The 20,510-nt window shown below is 39.0% G+C and overlaps 3 protein-coding genes across 3 annotated transcripts; 2 read left to right on the plus strand and 1 right to left on the minus strand.

The window, feature by feature from the left end:
• The first annotated feature begins 89 nt into the window (after window positions 1-89).
• Window positions 90-7,195, plus strand: atp6v1e1b (ATPase H+ transporting V1 subunit E1b). Its single transcript, XM_070853469.1, has 10 exons — window positions 90-180; window positions 303-363; window positions 1,078-1,143; window positions 3,560-3,669; window positions 3,915-3,981; window positions 4,127-4,216; window positions 4,351-4,419; window positions 4,647-4,741; window positions 4,840-4,927; window positions 6,413-7,195. Exons 2-10 carry the CDS (start codon window positions 331-333, stop codon window positions 6,473-6,475), a joined length of 681 nt encoding a protein of 226 aa, XP_070709570.1. The 5' UTR covers window positions 90-180; window positions 303-330; the 3' UTR covers window positions 6,476-7,195.
• A 173-nt stretch (window positions 7,196-7,368) lies between these two features.
• ada2b (adenosine deaminase 2b) lies at window positions 7,369-12,292 on the plus strand. The gene is made up of 10 exons (XM_070853466.1): window positions 7,369-7,448; window positions 7,785-8,158; window positions 8,901-9,120; window positions 9,214-9,424; window positions 9,612-9,739; window positions 10,553-10,643; window positions 10,756-10,864; window positions 10,959-11,116; window positions 11,538-11,740; window positions 12,205-12,292. The coding sequence occupies exons 2-10, from the start codon at window positions 7,858-7,860 to the stop codon at window positions 12,290-12,292; spliced, it is 1,509 nt and encodes a 502-aa protein (XP_070709567.1). The 5' UTR covers window positions 7,369-7,448; window positions 7,785-7,857.
• Window positions 12,293-12,684: 392 nt separating this feature from the next.
• Window positions 12,685-19,663, minus strand: LOC139221558 (probable polypeptide N-acetylgalactosaminyltransferase 8). Its single transcript, XM_070853465.1, has 11 exons — window positions 19,439-19,663; window positions 18,408-18,651; window positions 17,663-17,829; window positions 16,889-17,072; window positions 16,584-16,781; window positions 15,028-15,142; window positions 14,452-14,637; window positions 14,148-14,285; window positions 13,459-13,554; window positions 13,187-13,354; window positions 12,685-13,084 (listed from the first exon to the last, which is right to left on the minus strand). The coding sequence occupies exons 1-11, from the start codon at window positions 19,647-19,649 to the stop codon at window positions 12,950-12,952; spliced, it is 1,842 nt and encodes a 613-aa protein (XP_070709566.1). The 5' UTR covers window positions 19,650-19,663; the 3' UTR covers window positions 12,685-12,949.
• Between the last annotated feature and the right edge of the window lie 847 nt (window positions 19,664-20,510).

The following is a 20,510-nucleotide window of genomic DNA, read 5'->3' on the forward strand; positions in this document are numbered from 1 at the left end:
TAACTAATCATTTCCTCATCTTTACAGTGGAATAAACGCGTCTCTTGTTCTCGCACCTGATTGGCTGTTGGACCGGAAGTAAACATCATGTGACATTGCAAATCAGCTGATCCTCCGTAGACATCTTTACGAGTCACGACTGCGGCGATTAATTCATACGTCCTCCTCTGCGGTTTTCGGGTAAATAATCATCGATTTAACGCTTCCATCGCGGGATCTAAACCTCCGTGTCGTTATCGACGGCCTCTTTTATAAACCAGTGGTTTTTTATCGTGTGTGTTTTCGCTGTTTTTTCCTCTCAGGCCCTGCGGATCTTTGACAACTGCAGCCATGGCGCTCAGCGATGCCGACGTACAGAAGCAGGTGATGAACAGTTTATGCCCTCAAAAAAAAGGAATCCATTCAGCAGTCTCCCTTCAGCTGATGTTGAGGGACCTTTAATGTTGCTAAATTTAAATTAGTTTCTTTTTCTTTAAAAATGTTTCTAATAGCTGTGATATTTATTGGACGTGTGTGTGTGTGTGGAGGAGAATGACATTGAGAGAGCTGCAAGAGGTTAGCACTGAAATAAACACAAGCAAGCTAGAATGAATTATTTTGAGAGTTTCTGACTGGTGGTTTTGTACATGAGAGTGTTATTAATCCAAAATAAGCAGCCAGTGTGGAGCTAGTGTGTGGAAGTTATGGCTGAGATGTAGTGGGTCGTGTTTCCAGATGATCACATGATTAACACATGACCACACAATGCCAGGCCCTGATGAGGAACTTGGAGTGACTGTCTGGACTCTTGAATGGTGAATTTTAGCAAATTGTGAAAATAAACCTCTGAGAGCACTGATGTAGAGCTGCAGACATCAACTGTGCTTTTGTATGAAGTGTTTATGAGCAAAATGGACAAACATTCCTCACCTTGGTGGCAGGGTTCAGGTCACAGCAGGGTGAGGAATCACTTCTGGGTTTCATTATGAGACAGACAGACATACTGGAGAAGGAATAATGCTCCATGATGAGGCCGAGTGTATATAAAAAAAAACCCAAAAAGTTCTAAATCTCATGTTTCCTCCTTCCTCTCTGCAGATCAAGCACATGATGGCCTTCATTGAACAGGAGGCCAACGAGAAGGCAGAAGAGATTGATGCAAAGGTACGAACGCACAAACATATTGCAGTAAAATCACCAGTGGTGGAAGAACTATTCAGATGTATTACAAGCACTAAGACCTCACTGTCAAATATTCCACTACAAGTAACAATCCTGCATTCAAAACCTCACTTAAGTCAAATTTAGCATCAGCCGAATCTACTCAAAGTATTAAAAGTAAAAGTACTGAAATGGTCCCTGTCAGTGTTTCACTGTTATGTCTGATGTGTCTGGATTAATATTACAGCTGCATTCATGTGTGTGCTGCATTTTGCTGCTGTCAGAGTTTATGGTTGAGATCATTTAATGAAATCAATTTAATTAGATCAAATAATTAACTACTTTATATACTATTGGGTAGTTTAATCTACAGCAGTGCATCGTGGTCTATAAAATCATCTGAAAATCAACTTTTTCTGAGTTCCTAAAAACAGTAACAGTGTGTTTTTTCACCCCACGTTTTATCACAAACATTCAAATTCAAAAGCTCCAAATTTAGAAAATGCTTGGTTTTTACTGTGCAGTAAGGGTGTTAGAATGTCTAACCTGAAAAGTAACTAAAGCTGTCAGAAATGCAGTGGAGTTAAGTTATAGTAATATTTCCCTCTGAGATATAGTGGAGTAGAAGAATAAAGTGGATTTAAAAACCAACTACTGGAGCACAAATAGCTCAAACTTGTACTTAAGTAAATGCCTTTAGTTTCATTCAGCCACTGAGGGTCACACTGTAGATAATACTGTAGATAGTGCTGTAGATAATGGTTGATTAACTCGTCCCTTTTTTAGTAGATTTAGGATATTGTATGCCTTTTATTTGTGAATCATCAGTAGAGAGATGACAGGAAATGAAAGGAGAAGGATAAAAGGGAAAAGATGTGCAACAAAAGTATAAAGCTGGACTCAAACCAGGGATATTGCACTTCATGGTCAGAGGCTCAAACCCCGTGGCAACGAGGACACCCTCATAAACTGACTTTTATCAAAATCAGGTCTGTGATGTAGCAAATATGGCCTTTTATTTTGAAGTTGATTGTGGTGCCCCCATCAGATCAGGAAGTGAAGTGTCGGCATTCGTTCATTCCTTTAGTGCCACTGCATTCAAACCAGGCAGAAACATGAACATTATGAGCACAGACAAACACACATACAAGTACAACATCAGACAGTTCACACATGCTAAACACACCGATTACACAGTAAAAAGTAGTCTTTGCCATCATTGGCTTACATTGTGTGAAACTCACCACTGGAGCACTAAAAGCACAGTGATTTTCCTTAACCAATCAGTGCAGGTGGGGTTTAGTGGACGGGGAATGTCTTTGGCTTCAACAATACTGACTGACTGTGTTTTTATGTCCTTGAGAAAAATGTAAGACTCATCCATGTAATATTTGTCCACTGGCTGGTTTTATATTTTTTATATTTATAGGATATACATGTACATATCATCATTGCATTTATGCCTCTTGCTGCCACCATACCTCATTACGTCATATTCTGTTTTTATATTTATTTGCTCTATATACAGATCTCAATATCTTTATTTTATTCAAATATATATATATCTTTTGCTTTATATGCATCTTTCTGTAACAGAGCTCCCAGTCGAACAATTTCGCACACGTGCACTAGTACAACCAGAGCAACGATAAACATTTTGAATCTCGAGTCTTGAAAGAACATGAACTCTTTGTTACAGCACATAAGGATTTTTATTCTTTCATCGTACACTGTAGTAACAGTTTTTGTCCATTTTATTATAGAAGCTAATTCATTTGATTATAATTCAAATTGGATTTTCATAAGTTATTTTTTTTTTTAATTTTCTATTTCAACCAAAATGTTGCAAAGTGATCAATAGATAAAGATTATGGTTATAAACCTGTAATTGTTTTGAATGAAACCAAACACGGAGCCAAAATTCTCCTCTCAGGATTTGTTGAACTTTTCTGGGATGTAGCTTTATTTGCTCTGTAGTGCTTAAATAATGGTTTAATTATTAGATTAGTAGACTGATTTGTTTTATTCCTCTGTTTTACAGCATTATAAATGGAATATCTTTGGGTTTTAATTGTTGTATTTGGGCATTTATTATTATTTTATTACGCAACTGATTGATAAATGGATTTTTCCACAGACTAACAGAATGAAAATAACCCACAGCTGAAGCCCCAGTTATTTGTGAATTTAGCTTTGTGGAGGAAGTTTTGTGCCATATTTATAGATTAAAATGTTAAGGAGTTTAAGATTTTGACATTTAATCACAGCATTTCAATCAGTTTTCATATCAATTCTACCAGGAAATGTAATGAAAATCATGTGTGTTATATCACAATGTAAACTTTATTAATTATAGTAGGTGCAGATCACAAAAACAATGTTAGGACTGTCGCTGAGTGAACTGTGTCTCTTCCTGCAGGCAGAGGAAGAGTTCAACATTGAGAAAGGCCGTCTGGTCCAGACTCAGAGGCTGAAGATAATGGAGTACTACGAGAAGAAAGAGAAGCAGATCGAGCAGCAGAAGAAAATGTGAGTCATGGCGAGAGATCACAGGACACACAGAGCCCTCCTTTCCTCAATCGGGCCTTTTTAAGAACAAACAAATATCTGTATGTGCGACACAGACTTTCCGTAATTTTATTTAGCCGCTTCGCCCTACAATGTCTCTTTTGTGACTTGCCCCAAACAGTCTCCAGTGTTTCCGTAGGAACAAACATAGTCCCACTTAGGAATATAAACAGATCCAATGTGTGTGTCATTTGTCTACTTAACAGTCAAATGTCAAACCTGATGAACCAGGCTCGACTGAAGGTGCTGAAGGCCCGGGATGACATGATCGCGGTAAGCCACTGTACATTATGCTGTCATCACACTGTCATATTTTGTGTACATAAGAGACATGGATTATGTAAATAAAACCGTCTTCTGTGTTTAGAAAAAAAAAGAAAAAAGAAGAAAGTAACCACATGTACATTTGTGCTCTCAGGAAATGCTGAATGAGGCCCGCCAGCGGCTTGCTAATGTGGCAAAAGACCCAGCCAGGTATCCAGCTCTGATGGACGGGCTGATCTTACAAGTGAGTTTATACTCTGAGCCACTGTTGTGTTATTTTTAGCTAGTTGTACCTAATAAACTGGCAGCTAAGTGTATGTGTGTATGAGGAGCCTGTGTTGATATCATTGCTAACCTTTTCATTGTCTTCCATATCAGGGATTCTACCAGCTGCTGGAGTCCAAAGTGACCATTCGCTGCCGTAAACAGGACTTTCAGTTGGTACAGGTGAGTCAATTAGCGAGTACATGTTTAAATATACCTTAATATGTATCCTTTTGGTAGACGCTACGAAGCGGCATTTCAAAATCTATGCACTTGTGTAATAAGACGTGGAAGTGCATTCCTATTTGTTGCATGTGAGAGAGCCCTCAGGACAAATACAATTTTTTATCATTTTACTCTTATTTTTGACTGAATCCAGTGAGGTAACTCCTGTCCTGTGGGTCTTTCAGGCTTCCATCCAGAGGAATATCGCCATTTATAAAGCAGCTGTGAAAACCAACCTGGAGGTTCGCATCGACCAGGACAACTTCATCTCCCCTGACGTGTAGGCTGCATCACATCTGAAACATAAATCAACTTTCACCAAGTTCAGTTTGAGTATTTTCCCCAGTGTGACTTCTCTTCCTTCTTGCCTTCCCTCAGCTCTGGAGGTGTTGAGATCTATAACGGTGACGGGAAGATCAAGGTGTCCAACACCCTGGAGAGCAGACTGGACCTCATGGCTCAGCAGGTGAGAAGTAGAAAGGGCTCATATGATCAGCCACTGATTCATCCTTTAGACCAGACGCTGTAGAAATACGCATCATCAATGCTCCTTCCAATGTTATTTTAATGTTAATTTATTTATGTATTTTTCATCTCTCCTTTATCTCATCTCATGTTTTAAAGGTCTTGCTGTTCGCACGTGTTGAGTCACTGTGTTGCCGTTCATGCTCCTTTTAAAAGTCAAAGACAAAAGAGTTTGGCCTTTAATGAGGACTGTGGTCATTAATAAATTTAATTAGATAATATAACAGAAATAAGATTAGTGACGTTTGCATATTACCCATAATTTTCCATGTGAGGAGCTTCATGTGACACATTAAGTGGCCACATGGTTTGTTTTTGGTTTTTTTTTCTACCTTTTAAAAATTGTCTTATGATTTCTTCGCTGCTTTTTTGTCCCACAATATATCTTATTGACAATTATATTGATTTATTGAGAGAACAAAGCAAATTGAAACAATTTGTGTCATTTATGTTCACTCCTTTTTGTGAATGTACACATATCCCATACATACATACATACATACGTACATACAAAATAAGGAAGTAAGACATTAAGAAATAGAAAGTACCAACCTGGTACACGAAAATTCAAAGACTTTATACAGTCAAGGGGACTGCAAACAAAATAGAAACATCAGTAATCACATTACTGTGCTGTTCGTCTATAGAAATTAAAAGAGAAGATCAGGATTTGGATGGACTTCTCTCATTTATTGAAGAATTTTACTTTCACTTTTTATTCAAGTCTGATCTTGTGACATTGTTTTTTTGCTTGATTTTACTTTTTTGTAAATTACAAAAGGTTTTTTTTTTTGACGCTCTCAAATGAATAAGTTGCTTTCAGATTAACAAAATATTGTTGGTCTAAAATCAAATTATTTTTTTGAATGAGGAGTGCAGTTGTTAAACTTGGATTTGACAATTTGAGATTCGTGTAGCACTCATGTTAGGCTCCACTTCAGGTTGTTTTAGGATATATTAGAATATTAGATAGATATTAGATATGATTCTTATCAGCAATTTTATTATTATGTATTTCTTTACCATATTGTCATATTTTGTGTTGTCTGTTTTATGATGTTAGTCTCAGGAACAGTCTAGTTTCCTGCTAGATGTTTGATTGATTGACTTCATATCTCTGCAGTTTTGTACTTATAGTTACAGCTGAAACAAACAATTGATTAAGTAATTGAGAGAAAAATCAGCAGCTATTTTGATAATCGATTAATTGTTTTAGTTGTTTTTCAGTCAAAAAATTACAAACCTTCCCAAGCTCCAGCTTCCCAGATGTGCATCTTTTGATTTTGGACTTTTGGTCATATAAAAGAAACAATTTTTATATGTCTCATCAGGTTTTAGGGAATTTATTTATTTATTATTTGGTACATTTTTTACAATTTTCGTGATCAGCAGCCTTACTCATAAACATGTGTCTCTGTGTTTGCAGATGATGCCCGAAATCCGAGTGGCTCTCTTCGGTGCCAACCCGAACCGCAAGTTTATGGACTGAGTAGCTCCGCTGTATTAGAGAAAAACTCTCCTTTTTATTTTTTATTTTTGTCGTATGAAAGACGTCATTCCTCTGTCTGTGAAACGAATTTCAGATGCAAAAGAGACTTGCTGTTGTGTGATGTATTGCTGTATTTTTCTGTGCATTAAGGGACATGATAGACGCTGCAGCTCAACATTACAGATGTGCGTTGGCGGTACTGCACAGTTGTAATGACCGGTTTACTCCGCTGCTTCCTCTCTGAGGGCCTAAGTTTACACTGATTGGTCAGGGGTGACGATAGCGGCTGATTGGCTGGATGTTTAACAGGTTGTCCTCTAATTGGATCAGTTGACATGACAAGCACAGCGTCTGTGTCACACTTTTCCTAGTTTCATTAACCTCCTCCCCACATTATAAGTTGCATGGGGCATTGTGTTGCTAATGGGTGTCCGCTCCAACCAATCACAGAGGAAAAAAATAGCATCTTAGAAACAAAACTGGAGACTGTACATGACCTTACAGAGTTAATTTATTGATGTTCCTATACTGTCATGAATTAAACAAGTGGAGGGGGGGGCTATCATTCCAGAGGGTGCACTGTATGTATATGAAGTTTCCAGATTAAATTATACGTATGTGTGGTTGTTCTGTTTTTGTTCTTCTTTTTTTTTGATTGTCTCAAACTGAAAATGTTTTATTGTGGAAATGTAAAACCTAATAAAATATAAATCATTAGTATCTCTCTTCTGCTCTTCTTGACTTGAGTTTAATGTCAGTTTGGGCATTTATTTTGCAACAGTGGCCATTCATGCTTTAGTTCATTAGTTTATCACATGGTATTTGTCAGACAAAAATGCCCCAATTATCTAGTTGCTCAGAGTATTTTGCTGACATGCTAGACTGATTGTGGAGTTTCTTGTGGAAAACAAGCTGTGCCTTTTAGAGAGACGGCTGAGCTGAGACGCAGGAAGCCAGGAGCTCCTTCTAAGTTGTAAGTATTTGTGTTTTAAAGTATCTAGATTTGCCTTTGTAATTTTTTCCTTCCTTGTCTAGCCTCTGTTAACAATCTGAGGGTTGTTTGTCACTTTCTTCCACTTTTCTCTTTGCTAATTTTGATTCCGAAAGGCAAAGCAGCCATGGTCAGGCTAGTGAATGGGCTCTGTCAGCAACGTAATGCAAACTGGGCAGCATGTTATCATGTTGATGACCCTGAAACTCAAATTTATTTACCCAGTACACCACAAAAACTGCATTAACCTCTTTGCTGGGGTTGAACAACTTTGATGCCATTAGTTTGTCTCACGCAGAGAAACTTATTTCTTTACAGCACCAAATACAGCAATCCTGCTCTTGCGGAAGGTTTGATCATGATCTAGCGCCCTCCTGTGGCACATAAGGACATGGTGATCTCAATCTACCAGGCTGTGGTCACTTATGTGTCCCTCCTGTGGTTTGTAAGAGTGACTGATGGGATGCCTGACCCTGCTCAGAGGGACCTACTGATGCGTCAGGAGGCTTCCAGACAGACGGGAGGCAGAATGGTGCTGACAGCGGCAGAGCAGAAGTTGGACGCTTACCTCCATCAATTAAAGGAGAAAGAGATGTCTGCTGCACAGTTTCCCCCAGCGATCCACTTCTTCAAGGCAAAGCCCCTCATCCAGAAGAGTTCAATCTTCAAACTGCTGCAGAAGATGCCTAAAGGTCAGAGGATGGATGAAAAACACTTACCAGGCACAGACTCACGAGGCACCAGACAAATCCAATCCAATATTTTTTCTTCATGATGTTTTTTCATTTTATAGCTGCGCAGCATACTGAAGCTTCAGTAACATCATTAAAAAATATAGTAACATTACTAAATTATATATAATATGTATAGTTATAAACAGTATATATTAATATATCATTAATAGCAACATATTTGGGCAACAGAACAACTTCGCTTTAAGAAAATACAACTTGCATCTTACGCTTTCTTTGACGGTTTCCTATTATCTTTTGTGTATCGTGCTGTAGCATCAGCACTTTTGGAGTCACACTGTCTCCCTTCATCACCAGTGTGACACTGAATACTGTTTCTGAACCAACATGAGCACCTGGGAGCTCTGCTTCATCTGCGATATGTTACTGAGAGAGATGCCTGCAAAGATGAGAAAAATAACAACAAAGACATAAAATATACAATGACGGGCAAAATTACTACAAAGAGAGAAAATGATTACAAAGTTATACCTAATAACAGGTGTGACTACACAGAACGAAAAATGACGACAGAGACACGAAACTACTAAGTTACACAGTGACTTCAAAAAGACATGAATCAACATCAATAACATAAAAAGACTAAAAAGCACCCAGATAGGAGTTCTTAATTTTACGTTACTGTCAAGGTTCATGACACCAGACAAACTCTGAGGTTTTATCGTGCTGTTTTTGGTGACAGGCGCAGCCCTCCACATCCACAGCTCGTCTCTGGTCAGTGTTGAATGGCTGGTGAAAAACGTCACCTACAGGCCTCACTGCTACATCTGCTTCACGTGGGACAACTCGGTCCGCTTCTTGTTCTCTGACCGTCAGCCCTTCCCACGATGGGACTGCTTTTACTGGCAGCTGCTCGAGACCTTCAGAGCCAAACTAGGAGACCCTACAGGCTTTGATAACAGGTTGAGTACAATATCACTTTCCCATCCACACTTCGAGTTAAGAGAGAATGAGAGAACATAACCCTGAATGTTTGTGTTTTGGATGTTTTTCAGTTTAATGCAGCACCTCACACTGTTCACTGAGGATCCAGATGGGGAGTACCCAAGTCAAGATGTTGTCTGGGAGAAGTTTGAGAAAGCCTTCATCGCAGCTGCTGGGCTAATCACACATGCCCCTGTGCTGAGGGACTACTTCTACAAGGGCTTAGGGGAGCTTCAACAAGACAACGTCATGTATCTGGAACTCAGGAGCGGCCTCTCAAAGGTCTTTTGATTGCTTGTTTTTTCAGACCTGATCTCCAGCTCCAGCCTCTCTCTTTGAGAGTTGCAGTAGGAATATGATTAGCATCTGACATTTCTGCATTTCAAGTATAGTAGTATAGTATAGTATAGTATAGTATATTAGAGATACTAATAGATAAAATACGACTAAACCTTTTTATGTGTTTCAGACATACGAGCTTGATGGAACCATTCACGATAAGGTCTGGACTATGAAAATATTTCAAGAAGTCACAAAGAAATTTATAGCTGATCATCCAGACTTTCTCGGGGCTCGAATCATAATTTCTGTCCACAGGTAGCGTATGTATTGATGTTTAAGGGAAATGACTCTAGCAAGACATATCACCTCTGATTTTAATGTACAATTACTCAGCATTTGCTTAGTTTAAGAGAGAAAAGTTCCATAATTGCAGTTGTGGAGGAGGCACTCAGAGCCTTAACACGAGTGTAACTAAAACAGTGTAACAATCCTCCGTTACAAAATCCAATATCCATTGGTGTTATCTGCAAAATGTACTTAAAAGTACTGTGACTGTTGTTAAAAGTACCATAATCCCCTCTGAAATGTAATAGAGTAGAAACTGTAATTCTCAAGTTGAAAGTATTTAAAAATGTAGCTCAAAATTGTACAGCACTTTGATAAATGTGCTTACTCTCCACCTCTGCATAACTGTTAATGTAACACGCAGATTTTCATGTTCAGCGACAGAGTGAGGTGACTGCTTTTTGAATTACTTGAAGAGAAAATCCATACAAGTTAACCAAAGTGGAGACGATGTGCTATGATTTTGAAGCTCAAATTTAACTGTAACTATGTCCCACTTTGAAAAAATTATAGCTAGTTATGTGTACAATATATTATGACATCCCTTAACCATTTAGTTTGCTGGAGATGAAAATAGCTATAGAGTTATTAAAAGGGACATTCCACCAAGTTAATAAACATTTGAAACCAGTTGTATAAGATCTGCTGGTGCTCTGGTGGAGCTTCGTAAGTGAACATGATCATGATCACACCCTAGGAACTGGCTCACCTAAATGTAATTCAGTCATCATTAGTGTTATTAACTGCTTCCTGTGTGCTCATTATTGCTGCTGCTTCCTTCAGGGCTCTGGGTGTGTCTGAGGTCAAAGCAGCAGTGAAAGAGGCCATTCAGTTGCAAAAGGACTTCCCAGATGTTATTGCAGGATTTGACATGGTGAGTAGTTGAACCGCTAATTTCAATATAATAAGCTCTTGTTAAGTGGAAATAATTTGTTTTATTTGAGAGTTTAATCTGGTTTTCCTTGAGCTAACATGATGGCTTGTAGGTTGGCAGAGAGGACAGTGGGAGGACTCTTTGGTACTTCAGGGAGGCCCTTTCTCTGCCAGCTGAAATGGGCGTCACGCTGCCATACTTCTTTCACGCAGGGGAGACTGGTAGGTGGATCAAAAGCGTAAAATACGTCATTGATAAATTTAAAAGAAATCTTTTAAAGTGTTCTTTGATTTCACTGTCTGTCATTTTTATTAGATGATGAAGGCACAGTCGTAGATCAAAACATTCTTGACGCCCTCCTGTTCAACACCACACGCATTGGCCATGGCTATGCTTTGGCACATCATCCACTTGCTAAAGAGCTTTCCAGGAAAAGAAATGTGGCTGTGGAGCTGTGCCCCATCTCAAACCAGGTCAGATAACCTACGGACATTTGCACAACAGAAAAAATGTCCAGCCTGCTACTACTTTGAAACAAGCCCCAGTCTGGGAGCCGTTCTTCATATACAGGTGCATCTCAAAAAATTAGAATATTGTGAAAAAGTTAATTCATTTCTGTTGACACCGTGAGTCTACAATATTGAACTTTTTCACAATATTCTAATTTTCTGAGATACTGAATTTGGGGTTTTTATGAGTTGTAAGCCAAAATCATCACAATTAAAACAAATAAAGGCTTGAAATATTTCATTTTGTATGTAATGAATCTATATAGTATATGGGTTTCACTTTTTGAATTGAATTACAGAAATGAATTAACTTTTTCATGATATTCAAATTTTTTGAGATGCACCTGTATAAAGTACTTGGGTGTGTTTGCCCTCTGAACGCCAGGTGCTGAAGCTGGTATCGGACCTTCGGAACCACCCTGCTGCTGTGCTGATGTCCGAGGGCCATCCGATGGTGATCAGCTCTGATGATCCGTCTCTGTTCGGCACCACTGGCCTCTCCTATGACTTCTATCAAGCCTTTGTTGGCATTGGAGGCCTGAAAGCAAACCTGGGCACTCTGAAAGAGCTTGCCGCTAACTCCATCAGGTGAGAATCAGTTGATTTTATTTCTCCTTTATACTAATTCAGTGTTTGAAGCAAAACAGCCTAGCTATGATTTAAATGACAATACTGTTGTTTGTTTTTGTATGTTAATTGGCAGACATTTTAGACTGATTGTCTAATTTTCTGTCAGCCATCGGTTTTAAGATAAGTCTGGTGATATTCCATATTTTTCAAATTAACACATTAAAGAGTGAATTAATTGATATCCTGTGTAGCCAAAATCTGATGCAATGACATTGTCATGTCATTGGCACTGTTGCCCTGAAGTTTGGAAGTAGACTTTGACAACGGTTGATTCATAGTTTATGACGTAAAACTTGGATATTTTTAGTCAAACAAGGCCACGTTAAAAAAGCCTGCCATTAACCTTTCCAATAATATTTCATTCTTCTAAGATCATATCAAAGTTCAGTACCTTAATCATTAGAAATATCTTCTTCCTGCAGGTACAGCTCCCTGCCAGCTTATCTGAAGGACACAGGTCAGGTCATGTGGCAGAAGAGGTGGGACGCCTTCATCCTTGATCATTTATGACAGCCAAACCCCAACAGATCCTGTTTGACTTGAATGGTGTTTGCGATAGTGTAAAATTAAAGCAAACATCCACAGGCTATAATCGGCCTGTATTTAAACAAATTAATTCAATACAACATGCTTCATTGAAACTACTGTATAAAAGGACATGCTGAAAATAGCTCAACACTCACTGGTCTTTTGGGAGGATGTTCTGGTCTGACATAGGAAGGTAGGTATTGTAGATATGCTAAGAGTTTCTGAACTACATTCTCTTTCCTGGAAAAACTATAAAGAAATTCAACAATAAACTACAAGTCATTCAGTATTTAGTATATCTTTTGTCATCATGGAAAAGGAATTTCACCCAAAAAAAGAGAGTACATTTTTGTAATCAAAACCCAAGAAAAAAAAAAAAAAAAAAATCCATTCAATGGTAGTTCATATTGTTGCACAACGTTACATTTGTCACAAATGTATGATGCAAAAACAAGAATTAAATAAAAATGATCACAGTGATCCAGATTGCAACTTTGCTCGTGTACAGTCCTCCAGTGCAACATGTAAACTAACCCCAAAGACATGCAGTCACTCTGGATCTTCTTCTTCAGATATGCCATTTTTGTGCAATAGTGGCACACACGTCATCTTGTCTTCTGGGCCTTTCCCGCCCTTCTTTCAGTTGTCTTTGATGAGATTTTGTATCTTCCAGCTCTGACCACTGCACTGCTGAACAACAAGTTTGTAATAGCCATTGTCATCCATTGCAATTTCCAGACATCTCTTTGTTTCTCTGTTCTGGATCGGTCCTTTCTGGGAATAAAAAAACAAAACAAAAAGAACACAGCAATAAAACACATTTGTTTTTCTCCAAACACTTTTTCTGGATTTATTCTCTAAAGCTCCAATATTTACCTGTTTAAAATCCCACAGCATGTGGAACTTCTTCTGCTGGGCCAGTTTGCACTCATACAGTCCCGGATAGACTCCAACACCAGGGTCCACTAGACAGCGGTTGCTGTTGTATTTGTGAGATTTGATTCCGCCGATGTAGAGTTGTCCATTGGTGCGATAATAACAGTGCTACACAAAGAACAATTATCCGCAAAAAAAAGAAATACAAAAAAATAAATAATCAGTGACACTAGATTTTGATCTCTGCATGTATGCAGTGAATCTGAACACACCTGAGGTGCAAAGTAGTGGCAGGCATATGCGATGGGTGTGTTCCCTGGCATCGGACCTTGGTCTACACATAGATCTGGTTTCAGGTCATTTGTCAGCTGCCAAGAGAGTAAAATTTGGAATAACAATAGCAAAACAATAGCAAAACATACATCTGGTTGATCCAGCCCAGAACGCACTTAAAGCCCTTTTTTTTTTTTTTATTATTGTAGTTTTTGTATTATTGTAATTGTGAATGATTATGTTATAATTTCTACAAATTTCCATTTATCCATGCATAGTTTACTGCTCATCCTATTCAGTGTTATAAGGGACTGGAGCTAATGAAAGCATGGGTGAAGAGGAAGAATAAATATAGGTATCTACATTTTCCCTCTTCACCCATGCTTTCACTGTGTTAGATTGCTGGTCTGATACTATATCAGTGGTTTTCAACTTGGAAATGTGAGCAGGGAGTTCCTGCAATAGAGCATTTATTCTCAGAGAACTTTCCCCGAATAAAAACAGGTTTTCTTACATGTTATCTCAGTCCATTATCTAACCATTAGATATCATGTGACTTGGATGATTGAGTCTCCAAAGAAAAACAATTTAATAGTGAAAAAAATTTAAATTTAGCCTTCTGAAAGATGCCTGTGACACCTGCAGATCCAGACTTCAGATGTGATCACACCTGATCGTTGTTACTCACCCCTCCATAACCTAGCAGGTCGTCCAGAGGGTCCAGCATGGGGTAAACATTATCCAGATACCATTTAAATGGCTTGCATTTCAGCTTCTCTCGCAACTTTTTTCTCTCAGACACGTCCCCAATGTCTATGCCATGATTCTGTGGAAAACATCCCAATAAAAAGGCCATAAAAAAGGAACTAGGGATTAGTAAGAGGAACTACAGTGTTTGCACTGATAGTCATGTCCTCTACATGACCATTATAAAGCCTAATTGGCATGTTTGGTTTGAGTTGTAATTAAAGATATGCGGCGTCATCCCTTACCTTTATGGGGAGGTTCCAGGCAACGTTAACATTGTATTTATATTCATCCATCCATACCTCTGCCACCCTCAGTGCATTACGCTTCACCATTACGCTCAAGTCTGGGAGGTAAGGCTTGGTGGCCCGTTCAATGTGAGCAATTTTAGAGCAAGGTATAATTTCAATGCTTCCTCCACATAGCCACACCTGCCAGAACACAAAGGTCAAATAATTAAAAATATATTGGCTAGAAATAAGCTAATTGCAAGTGGTAAATGAATCGCATATACACTGCACTCTAATCCTCAAATATAAAGACTTTCCATTACTTCTCTTTAACACATCCCAGAATGCATCAGACAAAGGGCAGGTAAACGTCCATGATCAATTACCAATGAAGTACACAAATTATAACTGAAGCTGATGGGAATGCGATTCATTTTACAGGTGTTTGGTCATAAAACAAAGTAGTGGACAAATTAAAATTTGGGCCCGCTGATGCTACATGAAAAGTCAGAAGACAGCAAACTTGATTCAGTTCTTTATGGACTTTAATTACATTGTTTCAGTCACTTTGAAGCATCCTGAAAATCTTACCCGGATGCCGAGCTCCACGTTTTCGCCACCATATATTTTCATGCCACCGTCAAGGCTCCCGATCTCTCCAAAGAACTTGCGATCAGCCACAACAATTCCCATGATGGATGGGCTCCTGAGATAAAAAACAAACACATAAATGAAAACACCAACTTTGCATCCTGATAAATATAGTAGCCATGTACCAGTGTGACTTTCAGAATAAGAGGGAAAGAGGTTCTGAAACTCACAGAGACAGGTCACTCTGAGAAAAGCTTAAATGGACTGGAAACCTTCGCTCGATGTAACCTAATTAGTCAAATATAGTTCTAAAATTGTCAAAAAGGGAACGCTGATTAAATAAGACGGATGGAGGTAGATTGAGGCCTTGTATGCCGTTTATATGCCTTTTTGCATATTCTACTGATAAGGAAAAAGGCTGCTGTATTTAATGACAATGTTTACCACTGTGTATAGAAATTATGGTACCCCTTTTTTTTTTTTTTTACACATTGTACCAGACCTTTGACTTGCAAAATCTGTCTCCCTCTCTGTCTCTTAATTATCCTTTGGCAATACATTACACTGCATTGTACAAATGTTGAGAATAGTGATCCTGCATCTGTAAATTCCATACTACCTGTTAGGGAAGGTTATAGGCTGAAAAAAAAATAAAAATAAAGAAAATAGGGAAATAATTTGATGTTAGATGAAGATTGATGTTCTCTATTTACCTCAAGAAAATGATAAACCACCTTTCCTAAAATGTCATGTTCTTTATTGATGTGAATCCCCATTAGCTGCCACAAAGGTAGCAGCTACTCTTCCTGGGATCCACACATACTACAAACATTTAAACCAGGTTCATTCAGGTTGAATAACTTTGCTTGGGGTTATTGTTAGAGTTTATTTTAGCAGTCTTTTAAAACTTGCCTTACCGGTTGCTTCAGTGATCATAGTTGGTAACTTGTTCCACACTGTAATGGCTCTGTGCAGCACGTCTGCACACTGCATCAGTTTTGTGTTTTTTGTTTCCAGGATATTGTGACTAGAGCGACTTGTCCAGACAATGTGGTTGTTTACCAGCCGACCTGTCCTCCACTCGGAGCCACGAGAGATTGGCATGCCTTCTCTCTTTGTTCCACGCTACACCTGACGGATGGGCAGCTTCAATTTCATCTATTTGGAGTTTGGACAAATCTTGTTTGGCTGCAAACAGACCCTGAGCAGCAATCAAGGTCACTGGCAGTCTAGAGCATCCTCTAATGCATGATACTCCCCTATCCATTTTTTAAAAATATTTTCAATACGTTTCTCCCACAACAGCTGCCCATCTAGTGTAACACCAAGAAAATTTGCCTCTTGAAACTGTTCAGTGTCTAAGCCTTTGAGTGATATTCACAGCTGATTAACATGGTCAAACAAAACACTTTCTCAAAATTCAAAACAAGTCTGTTCTCCAGTATCCAGTTTAGTAATAGTTGTAGATGAGATTGAAGAGTGTTTCTTAATTCAGTTATATTAAGTGTTCCTGTGAGTGTTTTTTGGGTGAACTGACTCTTTAAACTGAAACTTACTTGCCAGGTTGTGACTCGTCCTTTAAAGCGTACCACTCAGGTCTGAAGGACTCGTACATGCACCACAGAGCCCAGTCAAAGGCATCTGCCGCAGGAATGTAGGGAATCAGTGTCAAGTCATCAAAATTGACTTTGTCGAACACTGGTGTCAGTATCACGGTGCGGTCCTCTTTAAGGCGAGCCAACAACGGCTCTGCCCTAAAAACACACAGTGACAGTTTAACTGAGTGATACTTTGAAATAAAAAACGGTAGAACAGCAACACTAAACTGTGGCAGCTCGCATCACTCAGCGTTTAAACCAACCATTGCACATGAACCTCTATGTGAGCATCCAAGATGGCCACCACGTCCCCTACAGCAGCCTTCCATCCGGACAGTCTGGCCTGGGTGAGGCCGAGCTGCTCGGAGTGTCTGACTTTCTTCACCAGCCCTGGATGCTCCTCGTGGATGGCGGTGATAAAGTCGTCCAGTTTCTCCATTAAATCCTCTGCAGAAAGTTGTCATGAATATTCAGTCACTCAACCAACCATCATCTTTAAAAGGGCTGGTTCACCTAGAATATCAAAGTTACACTTAACCCTAGTGACATCAAGTCATGTCTAGGTGTCATCTTGGTTTTGAGATATTAACCTGTGAGATTTCTGTGCACAAATACAGCGAAATGTTTGTGCCCTGGCTCTCTCGTCCTCCCCAGCATAGCTCCACTCTTAAAGCTTCCCTGCAGAAGTTTATCAGTCAGAATACAGGGTGTACTGGGCCTTTAAAATAACTCATTAGGAGCCTCTCTTTCCAGACATTCTTCATCAGAAAGTGTCTCTAAAGAAGCTTGTTTACAGGAGGATCTGTGCACTATTGAGAATAAAGTACAGTCAAATGTTTAAGATACAAAAGCCACCATTGAGATTCCACCATTGTACCAGGTTGGAGGAAGAAAATTAGGATGCAAATATCTGAAGCGCTTTGCATCACTGGGGTTTAAAAGTCCAACTAGCACTTTGTGTATCTCAGAGTGATCTGCCATAGTAGATATCAAAACTAGAACCACAAACAGGACTTTGTCGCAGCACGCAGACCCACCGTTACTGCTGTGATCGTCCACCAGTATGATTTCTTTCAGCAGCCGAGCTGGCGTCTTGTCTATGATGCTGCGGATGGCCCTCTTGATGATAGAAAGCGCCTCATTCAGGTAGATTAACACAACACTGATGGAGGGCAGATCCTCAGGATACTTTCTCTCAGCACACCTGAGGGGGAAAAAAAAAGGGGCAGCTTTTATGTCTGCTTGGAGGATTTGAAGTTTATTTAGTTTTATTACTTGTTTTGTCCAGCTTACAGCCCAAAATCCAGAGATATTTAGTTCACTATAATTAAAAGAGAGAAAACCAGCAATAGTTCACATTTGAAAAGTTAGACCCAGTTAAATTTGACAATTTTTGCTTAAAAATGGCAACAATCTGATTATCAATTAACTTTTTCTGTCAATTATGGTCACAAAACAAATACATTGATAATTCAAGATATTAAATCAAGGTATGCAGATTAAAACCCTTTGTATAGAAATTTGTCTATATGTCTGGTACTGACCTCACATTTTATTCAGCCTAAAAATGGGAAGTCATATTAGTTTATGTTAACAAGTTATGACAATATCTGACCTAAAAATCATGAAACAAATAAAAAAAGCTTTGTTTAGAGCAAACTCTTCACGCAAAAGGAATATGAATTTTGAAAGAATTTCTCAAACCATCAAAGAAAGTGGTCAAATTTAACCGGAGTCTCAAACTAAACACCTGTGTGTGAACGAGGTTTGGTGCTTTATCACCTGGCCGGCCTGGTGTCGGGGATCTCTCTGTTGAGGGGCAGCCGGTCACTGAGGAAGGCGTTGTAGCCGTACCTCTGAAACAACTTCTCAGACTCCCTCTGTTCCTCCTCGGACAGCTCATCACCCCACTTGCTGAACAGAGCAGAGTTCGGGTACAGCTTCCTCACCACCTTCCTCTCCTTCTTCACCTCTGGGTTCTTCTGTGGCACCACTTCCCTCTTTTCGCTATTGTTCATCAGACCGACTGTGGACCAAAGAGAGCTGCTGGGTGTTTGTTTTATGTGTGTGAGTGACAGATAGCTGAACAAACAGTTAACTCTCACTAAAAACACAGCATGCCTTATTTCAATAAGGATTAAGGACCAAGGACCTTTATTTGTCACACCAACACACATGGGTGGTTACGAAATTACCACTTAAATGTCAGTTTGTGTTTGCACTGGTGTGACAACTAGTACATACAGCTCAGTGTTTAACCAACCCAAAACAATCAACGATCAATGTGAAAAATCGTTAACTTAAACCAGTGAATGCTCTTAGTTGGACTAAAAATTAATTGCCATCTGTTTTGAATGATAAACCTTTTCAGTCAATTTTTCAAGCAATGCCAAAAATTCTTAGGATTTGCCACTTTACTTTGACATATCTGATAGTAAACTGAATGCTTTTTTTGTTGTTTTTTTTTGGGGGGGGGGGGGGGGGGGGGGGGGGGGGGGGGGCTGTACTGTTGGTTGCATAAAACAAGAAATTTGATGATGTCACCTTGGGCTTTGGCAAATCATATTGGTCCTTTTCCACATTTTTGACATTTTACAGACATAATGCACATGCATTAATACAAACAGCATTTTAATTGGAGAATGAGTGTGAAGCAGCTCAATTATATGTTTAAACTGTTTCAATCTATTTCATCCCAGATTTACTCAACATATCTTTTGACCTGCATAAATACAAAATAAATGCTCACTGTGTTGTAAGTATATTAAAATCAAGTTTGTTTTGCTGAAACCTAATTTTATAGTTTTACTCACGCAGCCTACTGATGTCAGCTTCCATCTTTTCCATCCTCTGGAGCATTCCCTGACCCCTGATGGAGTCATTGTGGTGGGCTCTCTGGAGTCTCTCCGAATGGGTGTTGACCTCCCTCTTAATGGAGCCGAGGTATAACAGGGCCACAGCCACGGAGAAAAACAGAAGTGATCCTTTAATCCAGCCAGACCTCATCCTGGTTCTTCTGTGCATGTCTTGTACTTTGTTTGACCTCGCATTGAAAGAAAAAGGAGAGGGAGGCATTCTCGTGCCTTTAATTTCAGGTGCTCTCTTACTCTTTCTCTCCACCCCCTACACACACAAACACACACACACACACTTACACAAATTCAACCACACACATTGACACACTATAGCTATGTTATCTAATATCCTGAAGCTCACACCAGATTTGGTAGAAACGTGGTTTTCAGCTCTGGTTTTCACTCTGCTGCCTCTTCACTGTATCACACCTGGTGTGCAAGGTGTGTGCCATTAGCTGCAAGGTGTGTGCCATTAGCTGTAATTACCCGGGAGGACAGAAAGCCAGCAGTGCTCTGCAGGTAACAAAGATGGGACTGACAGGTATGACACTTCTGCTGCTATTAACACAGTATTGTTCAGTCTCTCTGCAAACAAGTCTATTTTTTTTAAGTTTGTTCATCCTGAGAACTTGATTGTTGGTCACAATAAAAGAGCATCTTACAGGGTTCATCTAATCCATATCATGTTCCCCCTGTATCCTACTCTATTATGTATTCAACTCCCTGTCACACAATGTCAGGAAGCATATACAAAATCTGAATATTTGGTCAGTAAGTTATTTAGTCAGGTTTTATTTCTGTATATATATTTTATACATTTATATATAGAAATTCAAATGTAAATATAGAAGAAATGTATGTGTACTTTCAAATGGCATATTTATGTGCACATTTTCAGATGAAAGGTACACGGTAAAGCAGAAGAAAGGAAAGAAAAACGCTAAATGTCTAAAGTTTATATTCAGCTAAATTAATTGTTTTGTTTGTTTATCTTACTGAACCTGGATTCTGTAATTCCCAGTAAAAAGGC

Source organism: Pempheris klunzingeri, chromosome 22, assembly GCF_042242105.1.
Source record: "Pempheris klunzingeri isolate RE-2024b chromosome 22, fPemKlu1.hap1, whole genome shotgun sequence".
Lineage (NCBI taxonomy): Eukaryota > Metazoa > Chordata > Actinopteri > Acropomatiformes > Pempheridae > Pempheris > Pempheris klunzingeri.